The 24,922-nt window shown below is 45.7% G+C and overlaps 1 protein-coding gene across 4 annotated transcripts; it reads left to right on the plus strand.

Moving 5' to 3' along the window:
* Positions 1-209: 209 nt before the first annotated feature.
* Positions 210-12,823, plus strand: amph (amphiphysin). Of its 4 annotated transcripts, none has more exons than XM_086129205.1 (21): positions 210-354; positions 1,275-1,355; positions 1,480-1,534; positions 1,669-1,763; positions 1,923-2,018; positions 2,086-2,193; positions 2,439-2,524; positions 3,342-3,417; positions 3,524-3,606; positions 3,804-3,942; positions 6,501-6,620; positions 6,690-6,773; positions 8,225-8,251; positions 8,335-8,352; positions 8,543-10,300; positions 10,702-10,743; positions 10,860-11,036; positions 11,263-11,316; positions 11,645-11,827; positions 11,931-12,032; positions 12,116-12,823. In XM_086129205.1, the coding sequence occupies exons 1-21, from the start codon at positions 286-288 to the stop codon at positions 12,218-12,220; spliced, it is 3,558 nt and encodes a 1,185-aa protein (XP_085985331.1). In that variant the 5' UTR covers positions 210-285; the 3' UTR covers positions 12,221-12,823. The 4 variants fall into 4 exon arrangements, with proteins under 4 accessions (XP_085985331.1, XP_085985332.1, XP_085985329.1 ...); XM_086129206.1 differs by having other exon boundaries at positions 211-354; positions 8,543-8,737; XM_086129203.1 differs by having other exon boundaries at positions 241-401.
* The last annotated feature ends 12,099 nt before the right edge of the window (positions 12,824-24,922 follow it).

A 24,922-nucleotide genomic window follows, 5' to 3' on the forward strand; every position in this document is an offset into this window, starting at 1 on the left:
TAATCACCATTTTATTTGTCATTGTTTTATATCATGATTATTTTCATCTTTTATTGATATTGTTCAACTTCTACGTTTGTTTACTCGGGTTGTCCCACGTACCGTGCCGGCGACGTCATATGACAAACAGTTTTTCCCGCTCAACATCCAGGCAAACCATGGGGAATAGGCCCCGCCCCCTACTTGGACCATCTGATTTGCCCGCTCGCGCAAGCGCACTTGACATCCCCGCACCTCCCCCTCGTCGCTGTATTGCCGTTAATCCGCGGATGTCAGTGCGGCGTCATGGCGGACATCAAGACGGGAATCTTCGCCAAAAATGTACAAAAAAGGCTCAACAGAGCGCAGGAGAAGGTAAGCGGCAGAGGCAGCGGCTGCACGAGGAGAAAGACGAAGAGGAGGTGATGATGCAGCGGAGTAGGAGGATGAGGAGGAGGTGATGGACGGACACTGACGTCCTTGCAGGCCGCGAGAGATTCCCAACGTCAAATGTGGACGTTTTTAGACTGCGATACCAATGACGTCGCCGTTGAGCGAAAGACACCACATGAAACGCGCCCACCAAAGCCAGATGTCATTTATTGATTAATTGGCTCAACACCTACGGAGACGTCACTCAACATGAACGTTCTGTTTTCTCGCGAGATAACGTCGCGTGTGACTCGTTTAGCTACATAGTATATCGGCAGTACTTGTGGACATATCCATATTCATATCCAGTGTGTATTTGTGTGTAATTTTATAAGTATTGCCATATCGATATTGTGATATTCAACATGTGCCTCAAGAAATTACATTTTTATTCAATGAAAGTTTTTTTTTCATGTGGTGAAATAAGTAGCCTCATTTTATTCTTAACTAGTTAATTGTAAAAAACATTACACAATTTCTGATCTGCTACACACACACAATTTATAAACAGCTAATTAAATACAAGAAACCTCAGAACAAACTTGAATACTACCATTATGAGTTCATGCAAGGATTATCATAGCAAAATGTCGGGAGGATATCAAAATCAATATTAAGGGCGCATGGAAAATACGAAAGGGAGGGTTTGCGCTTTTGTAATCGGTAGCAAGATTTGCACGTAACCTCACTTGACTCCTCCCTCCACACCTTCGAGTGTCCGTCCAAAGCCACGGCCCTCACTTCTTGCCCAAGTGCACCATGTGTGCCAATAATAGGATTTAAAATAAAACTAGAGGCATAAATTGTGTCCCGATTTGATGAAATACACAATTACGATATGTCTAACGCAAATGACGGCTCAGGTGTTGCAGAAGCTGGGCAAAGCCGACGAGACCAAAGATGAACAGTTTGAACAAGTTGTCATCAACTTCAGAAGACAGGAGGTAAACACCAAACTGACACACAACCGCCGCTACTGCGTCACACGTGTGGAGAGACAACCGAAGTGCCGCACACTCGCGTTGTTTCCCTGCTGCCTGACATATTAACGAGTGCCTTGCGTGTCAGTGTGAAGGTTCGCGGCTGCAGAGAGAGATGAAGGCCTACATGTCCGCTATCAAAGGTGACACACACGTCGCACGGCGTTAGGAGCATGTGTGTGGTCGGGGCATTTGATACGTGCTGTGAGCGGATCATGAACGATACGCCAGGACGCTAATGGCGCCACTAATGCTCAGTGCCGCGGTTGCTGCGCAGGGATGCAGCAGGCCTCCATCAACCTGACGCAGTCTCTCCACGAGGTCTATGAGCTAGACTGGCACGGAAAAGATGATGTGATGACCATTGGCAAGGTACGCCTTTGTTTTTGATCATGACGGTGCACCACCCCCCCCCCCCCCAATTATGTCAACACTCCAAAAAGATTAAAGTTTTTTTTTTTTGGCTATGTAACATCGTGTAGGATAAGGTCTGCTATACTCAATGTGGGTTTTTTTTTACTTCCCCTGTAGGATTGCGATGCACTGTGGGAAAACTTCCACAATAAGCTGGTGGACTCGACGCTGCTGAATCTGGATGGATACTTGCAGCAGTTTCCTGACCTGAAGGTGATCGGCTGTCACCGTGATCAGATTTTTGAAGCCTTCTGCATCACTGACGCCTTCACGTCTTTAGACCCGTGTGGCCAAAAGAAGCCGGAAACTCATCGACTACGACAGCGCTCGTCATCATGTTGAAACGCTGCAGCTGTCCGGGATGAAAAATGACCGCAAGATGCTGAAGGTCACCAGTCAACCGTCCAAATGTCTTTTGTCCGTCCGTCTACTCTGTGTGACAATTCTTTGAAGCTGCACTTGACCCACCCTGTCAACAGCTTTCCGGCCGTTAGTGGCTACAGGCCTTGTTCCGTAGCAATAGAAACCTCGAGGTCTATAATCGAGAACTCCAACTATGAATGAAGCAAACCTGATGGAATAATAATTTTCCAGCATCCAGTCGCGATCTGTGTTCTGTATTGCATTTTACAGGCTGATGACGAGTTGCGAAAGGCTCAGAGTGTGTTTGATGAGCTCAACGTTGGTCTGCAAGATGAACTTCCAACTCTTTGGGACAGGTCTCTATCATCTAATTTGATGTCTATTTCAGATATATACGGCCATACCTCGGTTTTCGACCATAATCCGTTCCAGAAGGCTGTTCGAAAACCGAAATCACGCTCTTTTAAAAAAAACAAAAAAATATTTTTATTGAACACGTCTGCTCACTATGGAACGCTATACGAGGAAGCGTCACTTCCTTGTCTCCCCAAGGAAGCGTCACTTCCTCGTGTAAGGAAGGCGAGAGGAGTCAAGTGGCGCATTCAAGTGCGCTCAGTTTGGTCGAGAACCGATTTTAGATTTTTCATATATCGGACGCACCGCATCATAAGACGCAATCTACAATGCATCCACTAGATGGAGCTACGCTCAAGGAAATGCCAACAGAACACGACACTACACTACACCCTGATTTATATACTGTAGTGAGGATCAGATGTCAGTAAAACTTATTTAATAAAGCAGTGAAACAGTTCACTTAACCAACAGCAAATTAGAACATTGACTCGTTAACGTTGAACTCCTTTGCCGCTGCTCTATTTCCGTGTTCAACTGCGTAACCGATCACCTTAAGTTTGAACTCTGCGTTGTCAGCATGTCTTGAGCGAGGAGCCATTTTGGGGTTGACATATTACCGTAATGACCATACACAAGGCCCATCCGATTTTAAGGCGCTGTGAGCTTTAAAGAAAATGGAAGGCTTTTAGGTGCGCCTTTTCGTGCGGAAAATACGGTAGTTCGAACTTATTATAGTTACGATTTTCAACGCGAACATGAATGTCAGCCAGATGCATCGATTCAATGGAAATTATGATTTTTCTTTTTGTGTTTCAGCCGAGTCGGATTCTACATCAGCACCTTCAAAAGCGTGACGAGTCTGGAGGCCAGATTTCACCGAGAGATTTCTCTGGTGTGGCGGGACGTCATGAAATCAGCCAATTGTTCAAATTGAAAGGTTCATGCAGTCAAAGGATCTCTTTTCTCTGCTCCACGCGATGGCTTTTCTCAACGTGTAGGTGTGTAAGCAGCTGTACGAAGTGATGATGCAACTGAGTGAACAACACGCTGACAAAATGTTCACCATCCAAGGAGCACCCAGGTATGGAGGTTGGCGAGAAAACGTCCGGTGTTTTGTGTTATGTACTGTATGTTTTTCCTTATGTCTAAAATGCCACAATCATGCAGTGGGTAAACATTCAAATCGACAGATGGATCAGTGATGTGTGAGCGATGCTTTAAAAGCTTCATGAAACTTCGTCAGTAAGGTCGACTTTCAACTCTTTCCAATTTGGCTAGTGATTCGGGGCCGTTGCGGCTGGCTCGGACGCCTTCGCCCCCCGAAGACGAAAGTCCACCCGAGAGTCCAGACGCCGGTTCCAATCACATGCTGCGGCCGGTTTCTCCCGGGCCGCCGCGTCCCAAATCTCCCATGCAGGTAAACAAGTCGAATCCGAGTTATGTGTGAGTGAAGACACAAACGTTTGTAACATGTCGTAATGACTTCGCAGCGTTTATGAGAGGATGTAAGCCAAGTTAGTTGAACGCGCACAATGATTTAGCTAGCTTTTTAGCATGCTAGCATCAGGCAAGCGGGCTGTGTTTGTTGTTTAATGTTCTGTGGCTGTTCTTCTTTGCTGCACACTCATCTCTTGGATGGTGAGTGAACATGTGCCGTGTCACACGTGTGTCGGTGTTTGTGTGGATTAGGAACAATCTAGCGGCATTATGAACATGTTTGTCAAGCGCATTTGGACAAATATGTATGGAAATATGTCGCGTCTACAATTCCGGTTCCCATTTTCTTTGCCCACTCGTGCGGATGCCGAGTGAGTGACGACGGCATTTGTCCTTTGTCCTGTCTGACTGTGTTCATTAAGGCGACTCTGATTTAGGTGCTGAAATTCCTCGACTCATTCACAGCCATTTTGAAAGTACTTTTTAAAAAAATCGCCTCCAAACACCCATTGAGGTACAAATTTTCCATAGCCTAAATATACAGCAAAGAAACATTCCATGGGTGATGCTGATTCACCCCGCCCAGGGCTTGACTATAACGTAAGTGGCTTTTTTTTCTCCTTTCAAATTCACAGTCAGACTTGCGTCACCTATTTTCACAATGGCGACACTTGCTTTCCACTACCAACCGCGACACGTTTATTTTTCTACGGAAAAACACATTCCAACACATGTTGTGTGAAGTGCCTAAACCTGTCTGAATTCCAAACAGTTGGCATTTCTCCCCCTCTTAAATGACGCGACAAGCTGAGATTCACTCCTCCATACTCAAAAACGATTTGGGATGTCAAATCCAAAGTGATGGTGGCCCGGTGGTCAAGTGGTGAGCGCATCGACCTCACAGTGCAGAGGTGCAGGGTTCAATTCTGGCTCTGGCCTTCCTGTGTGGAGTTTGCATGTTCTCTCCGTGGCTTCGTGGGTTTTCTCCGGGTACTCCGGTTTCCTCCCACATTCCAAAAACATGCATGGCAGGCTAATTGAAAACTCCAAATTGTCCCTACGTGTGAGTGTGAGCGGGGATCGTTGTTTGTCTCTGTGTGCCCTGCGATTAGCCGGCCAGCAGTTCAGGGTGTCCCTCGCCTACTGCTCGAAGACGGCTGGGATAGGCACAGGCACGCCCCCGCGACACTTGTGAGGATAAAGCGGTTCAGAAAATGGATGGATGGAAATCCAAAGTGATGCAACACTGGCACCCACTGGTATCTGTCTGTTAGTACAGTTACGTGGAAGCTTGAATTTCACTGACGGGCTGGGCGAGAGACTCTCTCACTATGCTTACCCGAACAAAAAGATACTTGACGATTACATTTGTCGGCGGCGATAAACAAATGTCCACGACGGTGAATGAGTTTGGTGTTTCCGCAAGTTTTAACAGATTGCCTTTGAGCATTTGACGAGGGTGACGTGATTACAGTGGAGAACGGGGGACCGGGTCAGAGAATCATATTGATCAAAGATGATCGGCCTTCGTTTGATGAAGTGATCTTCTGTTCTGGTCAATCGTTTCAAATAACACAGAAAAACATCGTACAGTTCAAAGTATTTTTTTTTTTTACTCTCCAAGTGGTTTCATGGAAAGCTTTTATTTCTTTCCAAATCTTTACAAAGATTGATTCGTGGAATGAATGAGACGAAAGTGAGCTGTGTTCACTGTTCACGGACACTCGGGCGGACGGAATTTGTGGGAACCGGTGTTGTAGAACCAATGTGTTTTTGTCGTGTTTCCAAGTAATTGCACTTCTACTCGAGTACTGGATATCAATAATCCCCCCATCTCTGCTTCTACCACTGTCAATAACGTGACACCCATTCCCCGCTTCATGAGAAGTTTAAAACTACGCTTTCTCCGACGTCGACCCCCGCACAGACCCTCGCCTGCCGGTTGGACCTCTACAGAAATTTTCTGTCAAACCAGCCAGCTGTGAGCTTGGCGTCCTGCAGTAGGACCCGCCGCACACCCAGCGCTGCGGCCCAGGGCCACCTGCGCCGTAGCGCAGGGTGCGGCCTTCTGCGGTTCATTAGTAGCCAACCGTCTCAAAGAAGTTCTGCTGCGATTCAAAATTTGAATGGCAGGCAAACAGCATCTTAATGTCGCTTTTGTAATGGCCGTGCTGTATTGCGGTCGCTATCGCAACAAAAATGATAATTCCGGGAACAAAATGAAGTCCGGGCAATTGTGTTTTACAATAATACTTGACCATTTTTATTTTATTTATTTTTAGCAATTGTCCAATTCAGTCACGTTCGGTGCATCTTGCTAGATGTCCCTTAGTTTGTGTTAGGGGGTTGTTTTTCATCAGATTGTTATGGTTAGTTATGTTACACAGAAAACCAAATCTTGAATAGGCGAGTTTCTTTCTGAACGTTAAATGGTAAGTAGGAGGACGTTCACCTTAGTTCGAGGCACTCAAGCCAGACAGCATTGAGATGACTGCCAAAGGCCGTATGTTGTCTAATGACAATGTTGCTGTTGTGCAGATGAAAAAGGGCCCCCCTGTGCCTCCGCCCCCCAAAGTCACGCCTTCCAAGGAGGTGGTGGAGGAGCAAATCATCGATCTGTTTGGAGGAGAGTTTTTACCGGCACCATCACCATCTCAGGTCTCTGAGCGTTTAAAGGGAAAGGCGCTACGGTACGGGTTGCCTCATAACTGCTTTGTGCGTCCACAGCCCAATGAGAGGCCGGGAGAATCGCTCCTTGATCTCGATTTCGACGCCTTCCAGCCGGATGAAAGTGTGTCGCCAGTACCGCAGGTTGTTGACACAAAAGCATCTTCCTGCATGCAATGTGAATGGCTGTGTATTAGGCCATAAGAAAAAAAAATCTGTTATGATTTCGGCCATTTTATATCATTTCGGTTTATTCTTTAAGCTATTTTTCTACACACTGGGACTGCTTAGCTTCTCTCTGTTTATTTTGAGGTAACATTAAATAAACCTGGATCAAATGAGAAAAGTTTCAGGTAATGCCGCTTTATTAAATGATCAAATGTACACTGAAGAGACACGGCATCCGACATGTTATCCATCCATCCATCCATTTTCGAACAGGACACACCAAGATGAACAACCATCCGCGCTGACCCTCACACCTAGGGACAATTTAGCGTGTTCAATCAAATCAGCCTGTCATGCATGTTTTTGGAATGTGGGAGGAAACCGGAGTAACCAGAGAAAAGCCACCCTGGCACGGGGGGGAACATGCAAGCTCCACACAGGAAGGCCGGAGCCAGAATCAAACCCTGCACCTCTGCACCGTGAGGCCGACTTCCTAACCAGTCGCCCACCGTGCCGGTTTTACCAAATGTAATCTTCTAGGCCACTATCGTACGGGACCCTGTCACAATCATTACAATTGTTTCCTGTTTAGCTGTGCATAACATTATTTTGTATCATTTTCTCTCCCGACACGTTTTAAATTGCCTGCTATTATTAAAGTTGGATGCGGTCCACATGAAGGCAGTTCTTTCGAGACCTCCGTGAAGTGAGCTCAGTCACCCAAGCACTTCGATCCAGTTTTTAGCGATAACATTAGGTTAGCTTGGCGATTAGCATGGCTTCTCCAGCTTTCATAAGAACGATACTTGTCAGAAGTGTAGCTTTTTCGCAGACGTGGAGGCTGTGATTACTGACATGGGAGCGAAACCGCAACGTATTTTACCAGGCAGTAGTAGCCAGCCAAAGCTCGTTGCTAGCTAGTTGCTCCGACCTAAGTCGCACCGATCTCTCACCTCGGCCCGCACTTAGGTGACGTAAGCAGCCTAGATTTGGAATCCGCTCTGCGAAATCGTTGATTTCGAGCCTTGTGTGGCTTGATGGAGTATCCAGCATGTCTTTTGAGGTGCCCTATTCTTGTAAATCGTTACTAGTAATGACAGGTTTGCTATTGTGAATCAATTCTTTCCCAAAGTTGTAGTGTTTGCTATTCGCAATCACGCTCCTTGTAGTTTTTATTAATTTTCATTAATCGTTGGCTTTAATTCTGAACCATAAGATTGTCAACATATGACTACGATGCATCCTGACTTCCATGAGCTATCATTTTAGTCTGCCACCTAATAGCAGCTGTGTGGAATAAGCGCAGCAACTCAAGGTTTCGCCGTATATCGTTTGACGGTGTTGTTGTTACTGGTCTTGAATGTCTTCCGACTGAATTGTAACATTTTATAAAGTTGAAGCGCCTCTTTTTTTTCCTCCCCAACAAGACTGCTGTGCCTTGGGATACGTGGTCGGTGAGTGCATTTGGCTCTGCTGCACTTGATTTGTCCGTGAAATGGTTTCATACATCACCTGTGTCCTACTCCTCCCTTTCTAGGCTCAGCCAGCGCAGACTGTAAGTCCACACGCGATTCACTAAACACGACATCTTAACTGCTTGTCGTATTTGACACCAGACTCAGACTGAACACACGATAAAGATCACAACATATACAATGCAAACATGCAAAGCAGACTGTCCAGCAGCACTTTCTTCGACCGGCTTCATCAAACTTTTTAACATTTCATTTCCTGCGTTTGCTCAGGCTTCGGAAAGCGGCTTTGTCGCCGACTGGTCGGCTGACTTTGGTTCAGCGGCTACCAACGGAGAAGCTGCCGCAGGGGAGGCTGCCACAGGAGCTCCTGAAGGGGCAGAGGGAGGGGATCAGGGTGATGATGGAGATAAAGTCACAACTCCTCCTACTCCTCCTCCCAAGGACAGTGAGACAGCAGAGGATGAGGTTAGCAGTCGAGATGTACCGTCTCAAACACACCCCAACCTTCTCTATGGTGCTGCTGATGATCCGGAAACTGCGCAGGCAGAGTCGGAGGGAAATGAGCCAGGGGAGGGAGGTCGCAGGATATCCACCCCTGGGCTCATCTTCACCAACGAGTTTGGTGAACAGATTGAGGACAGCTCCAAACAGGCAACAGAGAAGTGGTGGTCCAGGTCTCCTGATGGCTCAGGATCGGAATACGAAACCGCCGAAGAATGGGGCGATGGGATGCAGGGAGGGAGCTGGGCAAGTGCGGACGATGAGCATTCGCGTGACGATCACACGGATGCTAGAAACGCAGCGGGGATGCAGGATACCTCAGCGAGTCGGGGTGGTGAGGAGAAGGACAAAGGTCCGAAAGATGAGCAAAAAGCAACAGCTGTCATATCCGGAGATGCTGGAAGTCAGGAGTTAGTAAGCTGGGTGGAAACGCAGGAGGGAGGCGCATTTGATTCGGATCCTTTGGCAGAGACACAGGGGCAAAGCACAATTTGTAACAGTCTTCTTGCAGAAGCAAAGGAAGGAGTTGCGTTAGATTTGGCTCCTTTTGCTGACGCACAGGGAGGCGGGTTCGATTCAGATCCTTTTGCTGACATACAGGGAGGAGGTGCGTTTGATTCCGACCCTTTTGCTGAAACTCAGGGAGGAGGTGCGTTTGATTCCGATCCTTTTGCTGAAACTCAGGGAGGAGGTGCGTTTGATTCCGACCCTTTTACTGAAACTCGAGGAGAAGGTGCGTTTGATTCCGACCCTTTCGCTGAAACTCGGGGAGAAGGTGCGTTTGATTCCGACCCTTTTGCTGAAACTCAGGGAGGAGGTGCGTTTGATTCCGACCCTTTTGCTGACATTCAGGGAGGAGGTGCGTTTGATTCCGACCCTTTTGCTGAAACTCGAGGAGAAGGTGCGTTTGATTCCGACCCTTTTGCTGACATTCAGGGAGGAGGTGCGTTTGATTCCGACCCTTTTGCTGAAACTCGGGGAGGAGGTGCATTTGATTCAGATTCTTTTACTGAAATTCAGGGAGGAGGTGCATTTGATTCCGACCCTTTTGCTGACATTCAGGGAGGAGGTGCGTTTGATTCCGACCCTTTTGCTGAATCACGAGGGGCAGGTGGCTTTAGTTCAGATCCTTTTGCCGAAACACAGGACAGAGATTCATCCGATCGCATTCGTTTTGCTGAATCCCAAACTGTGGACGAGGCAGATCGTTTGAAGTCAGAAGCCGGCTTAGAGGCCGACGTTTTTGTGGTCTCTGGAGATGGAGGAAGCCGGTGGGATCCTTTTGCAAGCAGTCTTTGTGCAGCCTCTACAGATGCTGTGGTCAATGGCAACGTGTCCTGGAAGCAAGCTGGCAAGAGCAGCTGCTCGGACCCTCCTAATGAACAAAGAAGCTCAACCTCGGAAGTTCAAGGTGTAGATGTTACCAAAGTCCGCAAGGAACCCGAAAGTTCTGACATGTCCGAAGATGAGGCTGCAAACCTGAGATTTGGAAAATTGTACCAAGATGTAGCTAAAGAAAAGGAAGAGGTACATGGTCCCATTTTTAGCGTGCTGGTTTGGCAGCAAGTAGACGTCCGTTGAAATTCTAAACCTCCCGCTAACCCCAACCTGATCTTTCCTCCTCCTCTTAAACGCTTTCCGTGCCTGACATGTGATTGCCTTGAGTGACCCGATTTGTTATTTTCAACTTCAGTCGGTAATTAGAATGTTTGGCAGCTTGAGCAAATTCCGTCCTACTCTGGAACTATCCATCCATCCATCATGTCTCTGTCCGTCTGTCCCCTTAGCCTCAGAATGCTCATTTTCCCGCAGCTCCGTAATAGCGCCCCCTGTGCTCCCTCTTTGACGCGTCCTCTTGTTCCTTACTTTTTTTTTTTTTTAAATGACCGTTTGAGATTCTTGTCTCATTTTCAACATGTATTCTGAAGGATGCCACTGGCCCATCGTTCTTTGCTGATTTTGATGAAATGGTGAGTAGCCATTTTGTGATTTCTTGTGTCTTGATCGGCTATGACTCAAATACTGTCAGAAACTGTCAAACGTAGTTAAAAAAAAAGAATTGAAAGTGGCTCTATTTTTGAACAAGAACGAAGTCAATCCCGGATCAACTGAGGCTTTGGAGATTGCAAATTCAGCACCTTCCGCCGGCGAAGAAGTGCCTCCAGCTTCTCTGGCTGGTGAGGACGAACCACTGCCGGTTCCCACCGCCGCTGAGGAAAATACAACAGAAAGTTGTTGCTCACCACTGGAAGAAATCCCTCCTGTGAGTGAAAGAACACGTTTCATTTTCACTTGGCTTACCATAAGCCAACTTCTTCATGGTTATAATCGATCACAATTGAACGTTTATTGATGGCTGTGCATGTTATACGCCATTTTAACCCTTTCGGGGACAGCGGTTACCGCAGTGGACAACTTATCATGTTATGAAATAACATTAAAATTGCTTTGTTATTTAATGAAAATGTTTTATTTGACTTTGATTTTAGGAATCGGTTTCAGTTCCAGAAGAAAAGAAGCAAAGTCCTGTCGACGAAGCTTCGGTAAATCTGGAATGTTTCAAAATCATGACTTTGACACCTTGGTTGACTTCTATTCATTTTCAATAACTGCTAGTTTCCCCCTTCGACCTTTTTGATCGTGTTTCTATCTAACAGTATAACAAACATACACATTTAAATGCACTTTCAGAATCTGAGGCTTTGCTAACGTACACTGACGCGGCGCAAGCTAGCGTGGTTGACATCGGGTTAGCTCCGTTAGCTTCAAACGTAGCATCCAAGCTTTTTCCACTCTCTTGGCGTGACTAACCGTTTCATTGTCAATACACCCACCGGTCAGGCTGAGTTGAGTTATTCTTGGTTTGCGCAGGAAACGATGGCCATCCCATCCGTGGTGATTGAGCCCGCCTCCAGCAACGAAGGCGACGATGATCGCGACGCAGACATCATCTCACCCTCGGCTATCAGTGACAACTGCGTGGCGGCCGACAATCCTCCAATCAAACCCACAAGTTCATTTTCGGGGGGACTCCCGGGCGACTTCCTGTACAAGGTCAGTCTTGGATTTGGTCTGAAGGAAACGTCGGCGCACGCCTTTGCCTTCTCGGAAAGCCAAACACCACTTGAAATGATGACCGTGGGGGAAAATTGTGCAGGTGGAGACGATGCACGACTTTGAGGCAGCCAACAGCGACGAGCTGGACCTGAAGCAAGGTGATGTGGTCTTAGTGGTCCCCACCGCTTCAGTGGAGGATCAGGTGAGTTTGCCGGGCGTCGCGCGTATCTGTCGAGCGATGTCAAATTCAAGACAAATGTCTTTTCAATGCCGCCGCCGCTGCAGGAAGCCGGCTGGCTGACGGGATTCAAGCAGAGTGACTGGATGATGCTGGGAACCGGAGCGCAAAAGGGACTTTTCCCAGAAAACTTTACGCAGCGTTTGGAGTGAGAAGCTTTCCCCGTCCGCATGTACACAATGCCTTCGAAAACACCGCTTGGTCTTTTCCCAGGATCAACCTGAGCCCTGTGGTCTACTCTCCAAATCCCCCGTCGCTCTAGTTCCAGAAAACAAAAGACGGGGGACGTTGTTTCTGTGTGCATGTTTCATCTCGAAAGGCTATGAATGCATATCGTCACCCTAAAGTGTAACACTGTGTTGAAAAATTCCCCCCCCCCCGAGTCACAATGTCATTCTTTAGCCACGATGGAAGCGATGTACTCGATCACGCTCATTTTCTGCGGCTGTGCTCATATTTGGTTTGGTGATCGGTGTTGTGCGGCGACAAGTTGTGACGTTTCACATAAGTTATCTCTCAAAATATATTGCTCATCCTACTATGTTAGTGTTCTTTGAACATGTTGACAGAGAGAAAGGAAATTGTTTTGTTTAAAAAAAAAGAAAAAAGAAAAAAAAAGGGGGTTTTGGTGAGAAACGAAACGGGAAATCGGAATGCAAGATATGAAGTTGGGGAAATATGTGCAAAGAGATTATGGGATCATATCACTGTATTGTATTGTATTGTCACAATAAAAAGGTTTATGTCAGGTTAAATTTGTCACCGTCGTTTTTGATTGTGCCCACAAATACATTTTTAGGCTGTTTTATAAACGTAAAATGTATCAGTTTTTTTTTCTTTTTAATGATTTATTTTTATTTTCAATTTTAGTTTTTTTAATTTCATTTTTTGTGAACTATTTTAACCTCGGTAGATACATCAATAGACGTGAAAGTGACGTTAAACTACAGCCAATTTCTAGACACTTTTCAAGTAACGGCAAATGAAAATGTAAAAATACATGCATCTGTTCAATTCCATTTTTCTTTTCCACTGCCGTTGGTGTTATATGTTCCGGCGCTTCTCACATGTGATGCCAGTAGTATTACACTGACGTATAACAATGATCTTATTATCATTATATATATATATATATTTTGCCACCTTGCGGCTTCTCCTCCCCACATGGACGGCACACGTGCCGCTCGCTGATGTAACGTTGTCCGAAGCTCCCTGAATGGTGGTACACTGTTTCAATGACACCCCATCTGACGATGTCACTGTGAGCGGCGCGCTTAAGATTAGATGTTCCTTTGGCTTACTTGTCGCTCTTATCAGTTGGCTTCATCCATGGGAGGTGTGCGTGTGTGTGTTGTGTGTATATATTGTCAGGTCCATCTGCTCAGTGCACCTCACCTAATCAAATCTGCTTGCGTAACTTGCAGTTATTCACCTCACGTAAATGCGTGAAAAAAAAAAAAGAGGATGCATTGATTTCTGAATGGGTTGATACTGAATGCATGTCACGTGCGCCTGTGAGGTTATGTAGGTATCTTTTTGTAAATCATTGCGGTGAATAATCACAAAAATAACAGGGAATTAAGATTTGCAGCCCAAGTTAGACAAGTATAGGATAAACTTTAAGTGAGAGTCTGCTTAGTTTACGAATTTTCAGTGTATCGTGAATAAGGGCTTGAAAGACAAAAGGTGTTTTATGGTTGACTACAATGTGCAAGTCAAGCTGATGATGTCATTTACAGCGGTAAACAGGCATGTTTGCGTTACAGACCCGTTTCACTGAAAATGACACTGCTACTATGAATCTTTGAAGATGAGCAGTGATCAGAATATCGAGAATATCTAGTGGTGCTAACCGCTATCTGCCGCTAGTTTAGTTTCGTAGTCTCAGGACGGTGGAAGATGTATGAAAACTACGTCGCCTCATTGGTCGGACATTTCACTGCTCCACACAGCGTTATAGTCGGGAGACGGCATCGGAGAAAACACATGATTAGCGATGAGTTATTTTCAAGCGTTAAATGTCTATGGCGAGTAGTAAAGTGAAACGGTCGACTAGACAACTAATCAGTTCAACCCCAACCCAACGACATGTCCAGACCCAGATGTAATACGGTGTTCCCTCGCTTTTTTTGTGGGTGATACATTTGGGTGAATTTGCCACAAAGTAGAGATGGACTTTTTTCGAGGGGAGATTCAGGCCTCAATCAAGACATTATAATGTCGTCACACGGTTTCCACTCTTGTTATACCGTATAAATTGCATTTTTAAAACACAAAATGAAAAATAAATACTGGCGCTGTTAATCCTTGTACTTCCAGCGGAAGAAGACTAAGAAGGTGAAAAAGAAGAAGAACAGTCGTTACGGTAACTAGATTTTGATTTCCACAACAAGGATGTACTGTGACATGAGGCGCATCAACCCACCAGGATTGTGACGTGGAATCCTGGTTAAGGTAAGCCATTTTCAACTAAAAAGAAAAACTTGAATGGAGTTAGTAAGTGCACATTTCACCGTCCTCGTCCTCTGTTTGTAGCAGAGTGCGCTCTGCTCTCATGAATTTTCTGAACGCAGTTTATAATCTGCCGCGTGTGCTTCAATTGTTTACTTTCCTTGTATTATTGATAAACTGGGGTCCGGTACTCAATTTATTTTAGGGATGCTCTGAATCACTGAACGGGGTTGTCAACTTCCTGTCTCCTATCTACGAGAGCTTCATAGACCTCTTCACCCTTCTCTCTGTCTCCTTCCATCCATCTCTCTTCCAGTTTTTGTTTCCTGTTCTCCTTCCTCAATGCATAAATAACCATCTTCTTTCTCTACTTCCGTCTTTTGGAATCTTTCTTTTTAGCCTCCTCTCCTCCCCACACCCGTCGCTGCCGTCCACACCATGTGCTTGCTCCACCCGTCTTGTTAATTGACAATGTTGAAATGCTAAAATCACACCACCGCCTCCGTCACCGCTTCCCTCCCCGCCCCATGCGACGAAAGCGTCTCTGGTTTCACTTTGCGCCGTCATCCTATCCAGTGGCACTCATCAATAGCAAATGCGGAGGCTCCATCAAGCCCGCATGGTGACAATCACGCTTGCTGGCGTGCGTGCGGTGGAGAGGGTCTCTCGGTGTCATTGCTCCACCATCACGGCGCAATAAGGGAATATCAAATTCAATTTATGTGCAATAAAGACCCTGGGCGCGAGTACTCTACGCGGCACGTATGTTCACCCCGAAGGAACACGTGAAATTGCATTACGGGCCATTTGAAGAGTCATCAACGCAGCTCAACTCGCCGGCAACGAAACTATTTGACCTGCGGCTTGATCACATGTTGCTGCAGCCCTTGAAGGCAGACCATCTCCGATTGTTTTTTTTTTGGGGCAAAAGGGAGGCGACGCAAGCGAATAACTTTTAAAGCAGCCTGCGTACGTCATCCAATCACCTCCCACAAACTCTCCCGAAATGGGCCCCAGCATCTATTTTTCCTGGGTCGCCAAGTAAAATGCTGCAAGCTGTTTGACTGACAGTCACATTTGTTGGTTTGTGGCAAGTGAATGAGTTTCTCGTTCACGCAATTGACCAGAGGACAGCGAGTCGAGGCACATGACTTCATTCGAGGCAATAATTATCTGTACTAAGAAAGCGACAACAGGTACCAAAATTTTTCAGGGCATGCCCGTCGGCCATTTCGAAGTGGCATGTTGAAGAGGCATCCTGCCGTGACTGATGGCCATAAAGTGGACAAATTATTTTTCTAGGGCACCAAAATCATCCGTCTGCCCCCGAGCATTCGCTGTGCTTTGCACGCCGCCGCTTGCGAAAGGCCTACGTTGGAAAGACACCATCCGCCGCTGCTTCTTAGTTTGGGACCTTCTCTGCCCCTTCGTTCTTTCCTTCTTCCACTAGACGCCAACGCCGCCTGGCATCACGATGATAATCGGTTGGGATTTGTCATTATGCTGAGTTTTTAATCATTACATGGATTGACTTGAATTTTATTGGCTTCAAAATCTGCATAAAGCTGGGGTGCAAAAGGATCAATGGGGTGGGGGGGGCACTGTCGCCTTTATTCAGTGTACATAATGAGAGAGGAAACTCCTAACGAGCAGATGGAACATTGTTTGGCAAAGAGTCACAGTGCTCAGCAATGTCACCTCACGGCGAGATCACTCTGGGCTCGCATCTGCTGAGGCTTTTGTGTCCGCGTGTTGTAACCCCCCCCCCCCCTCCCCCTCCTTGTCAGGCTCAAGCTACTTGCCCCCCCCCATTGACTGTCGGTGCTGGACAGACCTGGGGCGCTTGTGTTTTTTGCGCCTGTAATGGGCAGCATTTTTCACAACCCCGTTTTGTTCAGTGGAGATGTCGGCGCTGTTGGACAGTCGGCGTTGGTGCGGCTGGATGGATGGCTGCTGAAGTTGAGGATGGGGAGAGAGGAGCGCCGGCGCAGAGCGCCGATGCGTATTTGGAGCCGAGAGTCGCCGCTTGGAATTGAAATGGATTTCCATGGGACAGGAGAAGTGAACCAATCGCTTTTTTCGACGGATGGATGCTACAGCTTCTTGTTGACTTTGAAACGTAGCTTGTAGCCGTCGTGTGCACATTTTGAGCATGACGTCTCTGATCCACTGGTTAAAGGACACTTTGATTCTCTCCTCTTTCATCTCAAACTGCTTCAAACAACAAAGCGTGTGACGGAAAAGTGGTTAGGACTGCACGACTGTCCGTGTTTTATGTTATGTGTTGTGTTTATTATTTTACTTTATGTTAACTGTTTTGTTAAGCGCTTTGTTACAGCTGCCGCTGTTGTGAAAGCGCTATATAAATCAGCATGTATTGTATTGTTAGCATTACACATAACAACTGAATGAGTGTTGGCAAACAACTCAACTTCTCCCTGAGGAACTGGAAAACATGAATTTCCCTTTTGTGGTCCTAAATGATGGCTCTTAAGAAATTACAAAGCCACTGTTGACCACTATTGGAGTCCAAAAACAAAAATCTGATGGAAGCACTTCTTTAAAAGAAGACTATACAGTGGAGCGTTGAGTGCCGACAGTTTTTTTTGGCCCAAAAGGCAGAAAACCTTTTTCTTTTTTATTAACGCAATAGGTAATGTCAAGTAGCATCAGCAGATCAGACAGGCTGGCAGAGGTAAGTATCAGATAAGCAAGGAAAAGTCTTTAGTGAGACAAGGTCGGGTAGCAACAGCAGATTACGCAGCCCGTCTATGTGTGTTCCCAGGGTTCAAAGGAACAAGAGCAACGTTGACCACAATGTGGTGACTTACATTGTCTGGGGGGTTTTCTGTGACCCTTCATCCACGACGGACTGGCAAACTGCAGTGGGCAGCGCAGGCATTTGTCGTGGAGGTTCACACTGAGGTGCCTCTGATTGGCCGCCACCAACCAGCCTGGGGGAGGGAGCGATCAATTAAGTCTCGACTGCCAGATCGTCACATGGACAGCAATCCCCTCCCGCATCACACATTTGCACTGAACTCGAGCCAAGCCTTGAATGTAATCGGCGGCCATCTGTTTGGGAAGATCCTTTGATATGCAAATAAGGTGAAGACGGATCTTTCTCCTCTTTAAAATGGAGGTCTGTCTTTTCAGTGCGACGATATGATTGTAAATGATGTGAACGTCTGTGCTAAATCTCATCTCAAAGACAATATACAACGGTGTGGCCTGACCCGTTATTTGCAACGGGCAATTTTTTTTTTGCCCCGCGGATACACTTTGAGTGCCAGAATACTGTTTACGAAAGAAATTACACCACAACTAAACCTGTACTGATTGCTGATAGAGGAAAATAGAAAAGCATGCGCAACACATGTAGACCAACAATACAGCACTTCTCACAGGCATCTATTCTTTATCCTCTGCCAAAAACAACTGATATTACTGCGGCTTACTGAGGAGTTTAGACCATCTTCATCTATCCTCGTATGTCTGTAATATAATCAAGGGCACGCACATCAAAAGGAGACCAAAGTTGACTTTCTTTCATTGTGACACTTCAACTTGAATTCAATTGTGATCCAGAGTCCAATTTTTTTTCTTGGAAATGCATGTTGTGCACATCCACCAATTTTTCTCGGTGTCTTTAAAAAAATGAATAAATACAGACTTAAATTCAGTTTTTCCAAGTTGAGGTTGATCAAAGAAATGGTACAAATAAATCAAGGTTCAACCCCAGTGTTCAAAATAAATAAAACAGCGATTGCGAAGTCTCTTCCGCCTTCTACTCTTTCAGCTCCGCTTATTCATTGCTCCTGTGAGTGTCTAAAAAAAGGACAGACTTGACATAATGGGAACATTGTTACAACAACCTCATCTAAGTCTTTTTTTTTTTTTTGACAAGATGCAATGAGGAATTAGCGCATTCCTGATTTAAAAGTTCGACAAACACATCGGAAACAATCTCTCGCTTGTTTACTAAACAGAATTTGTGATATAAAGGGTGTCGTTTGTATTACAAAGGCTCATACATTGGGCAGAGCTAAGCAAGAGGCTCTTCAATTTGTCATTGGACGCATTTAGGATTGAGTTATTCCGTATTCATTTATCTATCCCGGCACAAGCGTGGATTATGTTCCCGAGCTAACGAATGCAAACAAGCTCGGAAATCCTCCTCTAACAATTTTTGGAATTACAGTCCACCGCGTGCGATGATGAAAGGGAAGTGGTTTAAAATTCAATTGTGGCTTTATGGAGACAGGTAGAGAGGAGGATGGTTCTTTAAGAGCAAGAAGAATTGGCAGAGAAGGTTCCTATCTAAGCTCCGGTAATAGTCGGTTGTTCCCCTGCTTGCATGTTACTGCTCCTTGTCTTTTGAGGCCATGGTTCTCAAGTGCTGTCACCCTGCCACCAGCATTTTCCAATTGTTGCAAAGCTGGACTGACTTGTATAGAAGTTAAGAACGACCTTTGTCCGAAAACAGCCTCTTAAAACACATGTGGAGCACGTGCCATTTTCAAATGCCGTTTCAAACGAGTTTGATGTACCGCCAAGAGCATGTCGTTCGCTATGGCGTCTGCTCGCCAGAGGCTGAGCTGCACTGTGTTTGTATACGGACTCGTGGCTACCGCACCGGGCAGCTTTCCTGTCGCTTCCCTTGTATAGTCCATGGTCTTCCTTTTTTTTTTTTTTTTTACTAACTGCCGGCGACCCACCCAAAATGGCTTTGCGATCCACCAATTGAGAACCACTGCGTGAATGTAAGAGTTGTTTGAAGGTTTGAAAATACAGTTACATCCATGCTAATTTTTGTTTGGACATCAAATGTTAGCATTAAGCTATCAGACTTCTATTTGATTACATTTTCCTGATTATATTTTTTAATGTATCCGTTTTACAGGAAACTTTGGCCGGGAGTGAAAAATAACAGCTAGGAGCAAGCATCCTAGGTCTCCTTTTTGGAGGATTGGGAAAGTGAAAGCTAGAGTAAGTGTGTTTCGATACGTTTTAACTGTGTTTAAAACACGTGAGAGGGGGAGATCGAATTAAAAAAAATGTCCTGTTTTATTCGGTCTCTCTATAGAGTGGATTTTCACCTTTTGTGAAATCCACGACAATTCCACAGTTTCCCGCTTCATTACCGGAGGGGAGTTTTTTTTTTTCTTTTTCGCGACCTCGATTTGGTCTCAGTGAGGCAGCACTTGACTTGCTGAGTGTGCAGCCTCGCTTGCCTTGGTGGGGGGAGGCCTCCTCCATCGAGGTAATATCCACTCCCATCCAATATTCATCAGCTACTGGGAGATTCGTGACGACAAGTCCATTTGATAGGCCAACAATGTGCTGAGGTGGTCGGAGTGGTCCGCACACGTAGGTGTACCACGCCACACTAACAAGGCTTCCCGAGGACACACATGGAATGACATGTGTGCGGAGACTGCGGGGGGGGGGGGGGGGGGGGGGGGGTTCAACGCCATACGTATATCAATAGCTACAGGTTAATATCTGCTTCAAAAAAGACCCAGCGGTGAGTTGTGCAACCAGAGTACACAAGAGGCATGTGTTGTATGACGTGATGTAACGCTCATGTCACGTGTGCGTGGGGGAATCACGGCCAAAATGGATGGCTTTCTTCTCTGCCTGGAGTACCTTTGAGCTTTTATATCAATGACAACATATTGTGAACATAGGCCTTTCTTTCCGACGCGGATGATGATTCATCCATGTGTCAAACTGCCACAGGGTAGTGGCAACTGCAGCCGAGGAGAACTTAATGTCAGATGTTTTAAAATTGTTAAATTAAAAAAAAAAAAAATTGGCTTAAGTATCGGAAGCCGGTATCGGCCTGCTCTGGAGTATTAGGTCAGTATCGGTACTTGGCCATCACTAAAAATACTACAAATAATATTAAAAGATTACAAATATTAAAGATACAGGTATGGATTTGGGGAGGGGGGGGGGATTCAATGCAGAAAAAAAGTCAGAATTCCAATTGAAAGTCTGGAATCAAGTGCATGCCGAATGTAAAATGTCCTCAGAGCGTGCAACCCCCATTTCTAATCATCCACCGACCGCATCTCATTCCCTTGCCTTACAAACAACAAAATTAGGAGTTGTTGCCGACAAATCCAACTTCAGCTCCAAAAATTGGGCTTTGTGTACCTATTGTCCACCCAAGATGAAACGGACGACTTCCTATTTATTTCCGTTGTGTGACTCGATCCGTGGCAAAAAGTCATGTTTGAAACCGTGGAACACGGACACATTTCCTCAATACGCCCGCTAGCACACACACAAACACGCGCGAAACGCACAGACGGCAAATCTCGCTCTCCTCTCGGCTTTCTTCTCTTTCACTCTGGCATCCATCACTGTCTGCAGCAATGGGCTGCGAAACAAATTTCTATCACTATATATTACAAGTTAAGAACGGGAGCAGACAATGTGTTTTATATATATATATATATATATATATATATATATATATATATACACACACACACACACACACACACACACACACACACACACACACACACACACACAGCACATATATTCGGGCTTCGATTTTTATGTCGTGTCTATGGGCTCGTCCATCATTGTGCTGCCGGGCACCCTTGTGCGGCGCGCCCCGATGAGATGTTATCTTGCCTCCGCCATCAATCACCACACGCTTGCCCTGCGCCCGACATGCCGGAGAGGACATGTGACGTTCCTCCATACACCCTCTTGCTACGCCGACCTATCTCGTGCCTCTGTAATGGTGACACCATAACGCACAGAGTCGTCCGTCATTTCACTGACACGTTCAATGCGCAGGATTGAGTTGTAGTGTTACGCAGGCTCCCTCTAGAGGTGTGTAAAAGGATCACCTAATTTAATGTTAAATCTGTGGAAGTTATTGTCCCTCGGTGTGAGTGTGAGCACGGATGGTTGTTCGTCTAAGTGTACCCTGCGATTGGATGACAACCGGTTCAGGGTGTTCCCCCCCCGCCTACTGCCCAAAGACAGCTGGGAGAGCACAGCCTGCTGCACCATAAAATATTTTTCTTTCTCCTCAAGTCTGTATTATGACTCGTCTTTGCCCTACACACTTCACAAAGAAAGTTGCTAACCAATCGGGGAATAGGAGAAGGGAGGATGGGTGGAAGGTGCACAACTACTTAATTAGGCCAGATCCCTGTTCACCAGCACCATCGCCTCCCTCACTATTCCCTCCAGATCCCATCCACTTAATGTTCTGTGAAATCATATTCCACTCTCTAGAGGGAGAAGGAGAAGAAATCAGAACAATAAAATGACACATTTGAAAGCGAGGCAGCACCAGGGGGAAAAATAGACCGTTAGTGACACATGGGGGATGCTGTGGACTGATGACGGCAAGCAACTGCCTGGCCCATTACCAACAAACATCCGGCTCATGAAGTCATGTCCAACACAGACTTTGAAAAAGAGAGCCGTTCCGTTTGAAACCATGCTGTAAAAACATCGAGTTTGTCTGGATCAGGAATCGGACAAATGCTTGTCATCGAACCAGTACATTTTATTGAATTTTTTTGTAAATACTTCAACCCTTTCAGGGACAGTGGTTACTACAGTGGACAGCTTATCATGTTATCAGGTTACAGGGTGCACGAAAGGGTTAAAATGATGTGAAGGTTAAAGCTGCTCGGTCTTGCCTGAAAAAATGAAGACCGTTATTTGGTTGTCACTGTTTTTCATGACGTGTGATTTTAAATCCCATTTTTTTGGTCGAAAATATGTACAATAATATTCAGTGGCACTTACGACTACTTTTAGTCATTTGTAACCATTTGGTGAGGTGATTAAAGAGACTAAGCAAATGTGGAATAGAAAAAAAAAAAGAAGCAAAAATCTGCTCAGAAGCAGACAGACAGACACACTCAGGGTCGGAAAGTGGCTCACTAGACCTGGAGCCTGTCAACATCTCGAGGGCTCTTTGGCTGGAAGGAGAAGCTAAACTTAATCTCCCCTGGCCGACGGGGCCCTCGAGAGCAAAGAGAGTGGCACCAAGGAGGAGTAGAAGAGCGGACGAGGAGGAGAGCTGGCATTTTCCAAAGAGGGAGAGAGAGAAAGAGATAGCATCTGGATTTTTTCATTAGGACACAAGGCAGCGTTATCAGCCACGACATCAGAATTTAGCCCATCCACCACGCTGCGCTCCCTTCTATCACGACTCCGCAATCATTTCTAATGCACTCTGTCTCCCTGTGCGCCCTCTACCTAGCGACCCCCCCCTCCCCGCAAACCCCCGCTCCACCGTCTCCCACTCAATCAAACAAGACTGTGTCCTTCCCCGCATCAGACTCCTCCTTTGTTTGCATTTTTTATCTTTTGCACTCCAAGCCTTTCTCTTTATTCCCCTGCTTATAGCTCCCTATTTTGGAGGAGAAACTAATTAACTAGTGTTTCTAGCAACCTTTTGGCAATGTATTTCCCCCCACCCCCCTTTTACCCCATATAGGTCGAACGCTTCCATTGTGAAAACGTGATCATTCTTTCTTCGAGGAAGAAAGAGATAATTATGGGCATGAGACAGAACTTCAGCAGGTATGCGATACGGTAACCAGGTCGCAGGGTGTGCTGGAGCCTATCCCAGCTGTCTTCGGGCAGTACGCGGGGGACACTCTGAACCGGTTGCCAGCCAATCGCAGGGCACACAGAGACAAACAACCATCCGCGCTCACACGCACACCTAGGGACAATTTTAAGTGTTCAATAAGCCTGCCATGCATGTTTTTGGAATGTGGAAGGAAACCGGAGTACCTGGAGAAAACCCACGCAGGCCCGGGGAGAACATGCAAACTCTACACAGGAAGGCCGGACCTGGAATCGAACCCGGTACATCTGCACTGTGAGGTCAACGCGCTAACCACTGGACCACCGGGCCGTCTGCGATAGGGTAATTACTCCCAAAAAATATTGCTCACCTATCAAGTGGGATATTTGACAAGAAAGTAACCGCGACATCGTGGACAGTTGATATAAAAAGTATACGCAACCTTTTTATGTTATTTAGAAAAAAAAAAGAATGAATCCATCATTATTGTGACCTATAGTCTGCATCATGCAGTTAGAAAAAAAAATCTTTCTGGGAGGTTAAAAATAAATAAATAAATAAATACAAGGAAATAATGTGGTTGCCCAAGTATGCTCATCTTGTTTTCATTGGACCACAACACATTTGCCAGCATGTGTTTAGGAGATTTGGCAATTTTTGCGGGGTTCAGACTGTGGAATATAATCGAATGGAAACAGCTTTGTCACTGTACTAGGACTGCTCTGTGCTAGAACAGCTGAACTTTATTTGGGATTCAACAGAATCATAGGCACATTAACATGAGTTTGGTTTGGTTGATTCTGATCTAAGCCCTTGTGCAACCACATTATTGCAGTTGTTTATTTTTACTTTCAGATTATAGGTCACGTCAGTGGTGTTTTTTTTTTTTTGTACCACAAAATAACTGGCATTTGAACAGGGGTGTGTAGCCTTTTTATATCCACCGAATGTTTTCACAATGTAATGAAAGTGTCAAGAATACGAAATGACCTTTTTTTTTCCATGGTAGTGGTTATGAATGTAGCCCCCACACACACACTTAATTATTGTTACCATCTCTGGTACCATCAGTGGTATGAATAATATGCTGCAGTCCTGAAAAAGGAAAGAGTTGCCAATCGGAGGGCATTTCTGATCCCCCCCCACATATCCCTGTGCTTGTTACACCTGGGCCTCCCCCCGCCGTGTGACCTGCGGGTGACGGGGAAACCTGCCATCCGTGCACCTGGAAACCCTTGACGCCAACCCGGCAGCGGCATCTAAAAATAGCCGGCTGGTGATAAATAATAAAAACCGCTCCCTGCAAGCCAAGCATCCCTCCACTTACCTCCCCATTTCAGATTTACAGCTTCATTTTGTGGGCTTTCGCTGCCTATCGAAGAGGGCCTTTGTCAATGGAAAGCCAGTCCTCTTAAAACAAACAACAAATAAACAAAAAAAGAAAAGAGATGATTAAAACTCCCTTTTACCGAATGGCTTTTGTTTGATGTGATGAATTTGTAAGAATTTTTTTTTTTCTTGGTCAAGGATGCTTGGTTGTTGTTGGTTCCTCAACCGGTTTCATATCATAGAACTCATGACAGTTTTCTACTTACACATAATAGAAAACGCCATAGGCAGGCTAATGAATAGCATTTATGTGGCATTGCTTTGAGTAGTGGAAATTTGAACACAAAGTGCAGCAACACATGAAGACAGGCAACAGAACAACACTGAGTCAGAGGCATGTATTCTTTATCTTCTGCGAAAAACTAATATGACAGCAACTTACAGGCTCACGTACAGTTGTCGCAAAACCGTATTTGTTGGTGTTTGCATGACT

The sequence above is a fragment of the Hippocampus guttulatus genome, chromosome 14 (assembly GCF_054856545.1).
Source record: "Hippocampus guttulatus isolate MCC_2025c chromosome 14, RoL_Hgut_1.0, whole genome shotgun sequence".
Classification (NCBI taxonomy): domain Eukaryota; kingdom Metazoa; phylum Chordata; class Actinopteri; order Syngnathiformes; family Syngnathidae; genus Hippocampus; species Hippocampus guttulatus.

Coding starts and splice junctions, on each gene's coding strand:
- amph (XM_086129203.1), top strand. CDS start 270: ATGTCAGTGCGGCGTCATGGCGGACATCAAGACGGGAATCTTCGCCAA. Junction 11,828..11,930: donor CGGGCGACTTCCTGTACAAG/GTCAGTCTTGGA, acceptor AAAATTGTGCAG/GTGGAGACGATGCACGACTT. Junction 12,033..12,115: donor CCGCTTCAGTGGAGGATCAG/GTGAGTTTGCCG, acceptor CCGCCGCTGCAG/GAAGCCGGCTGGCTGACGGG.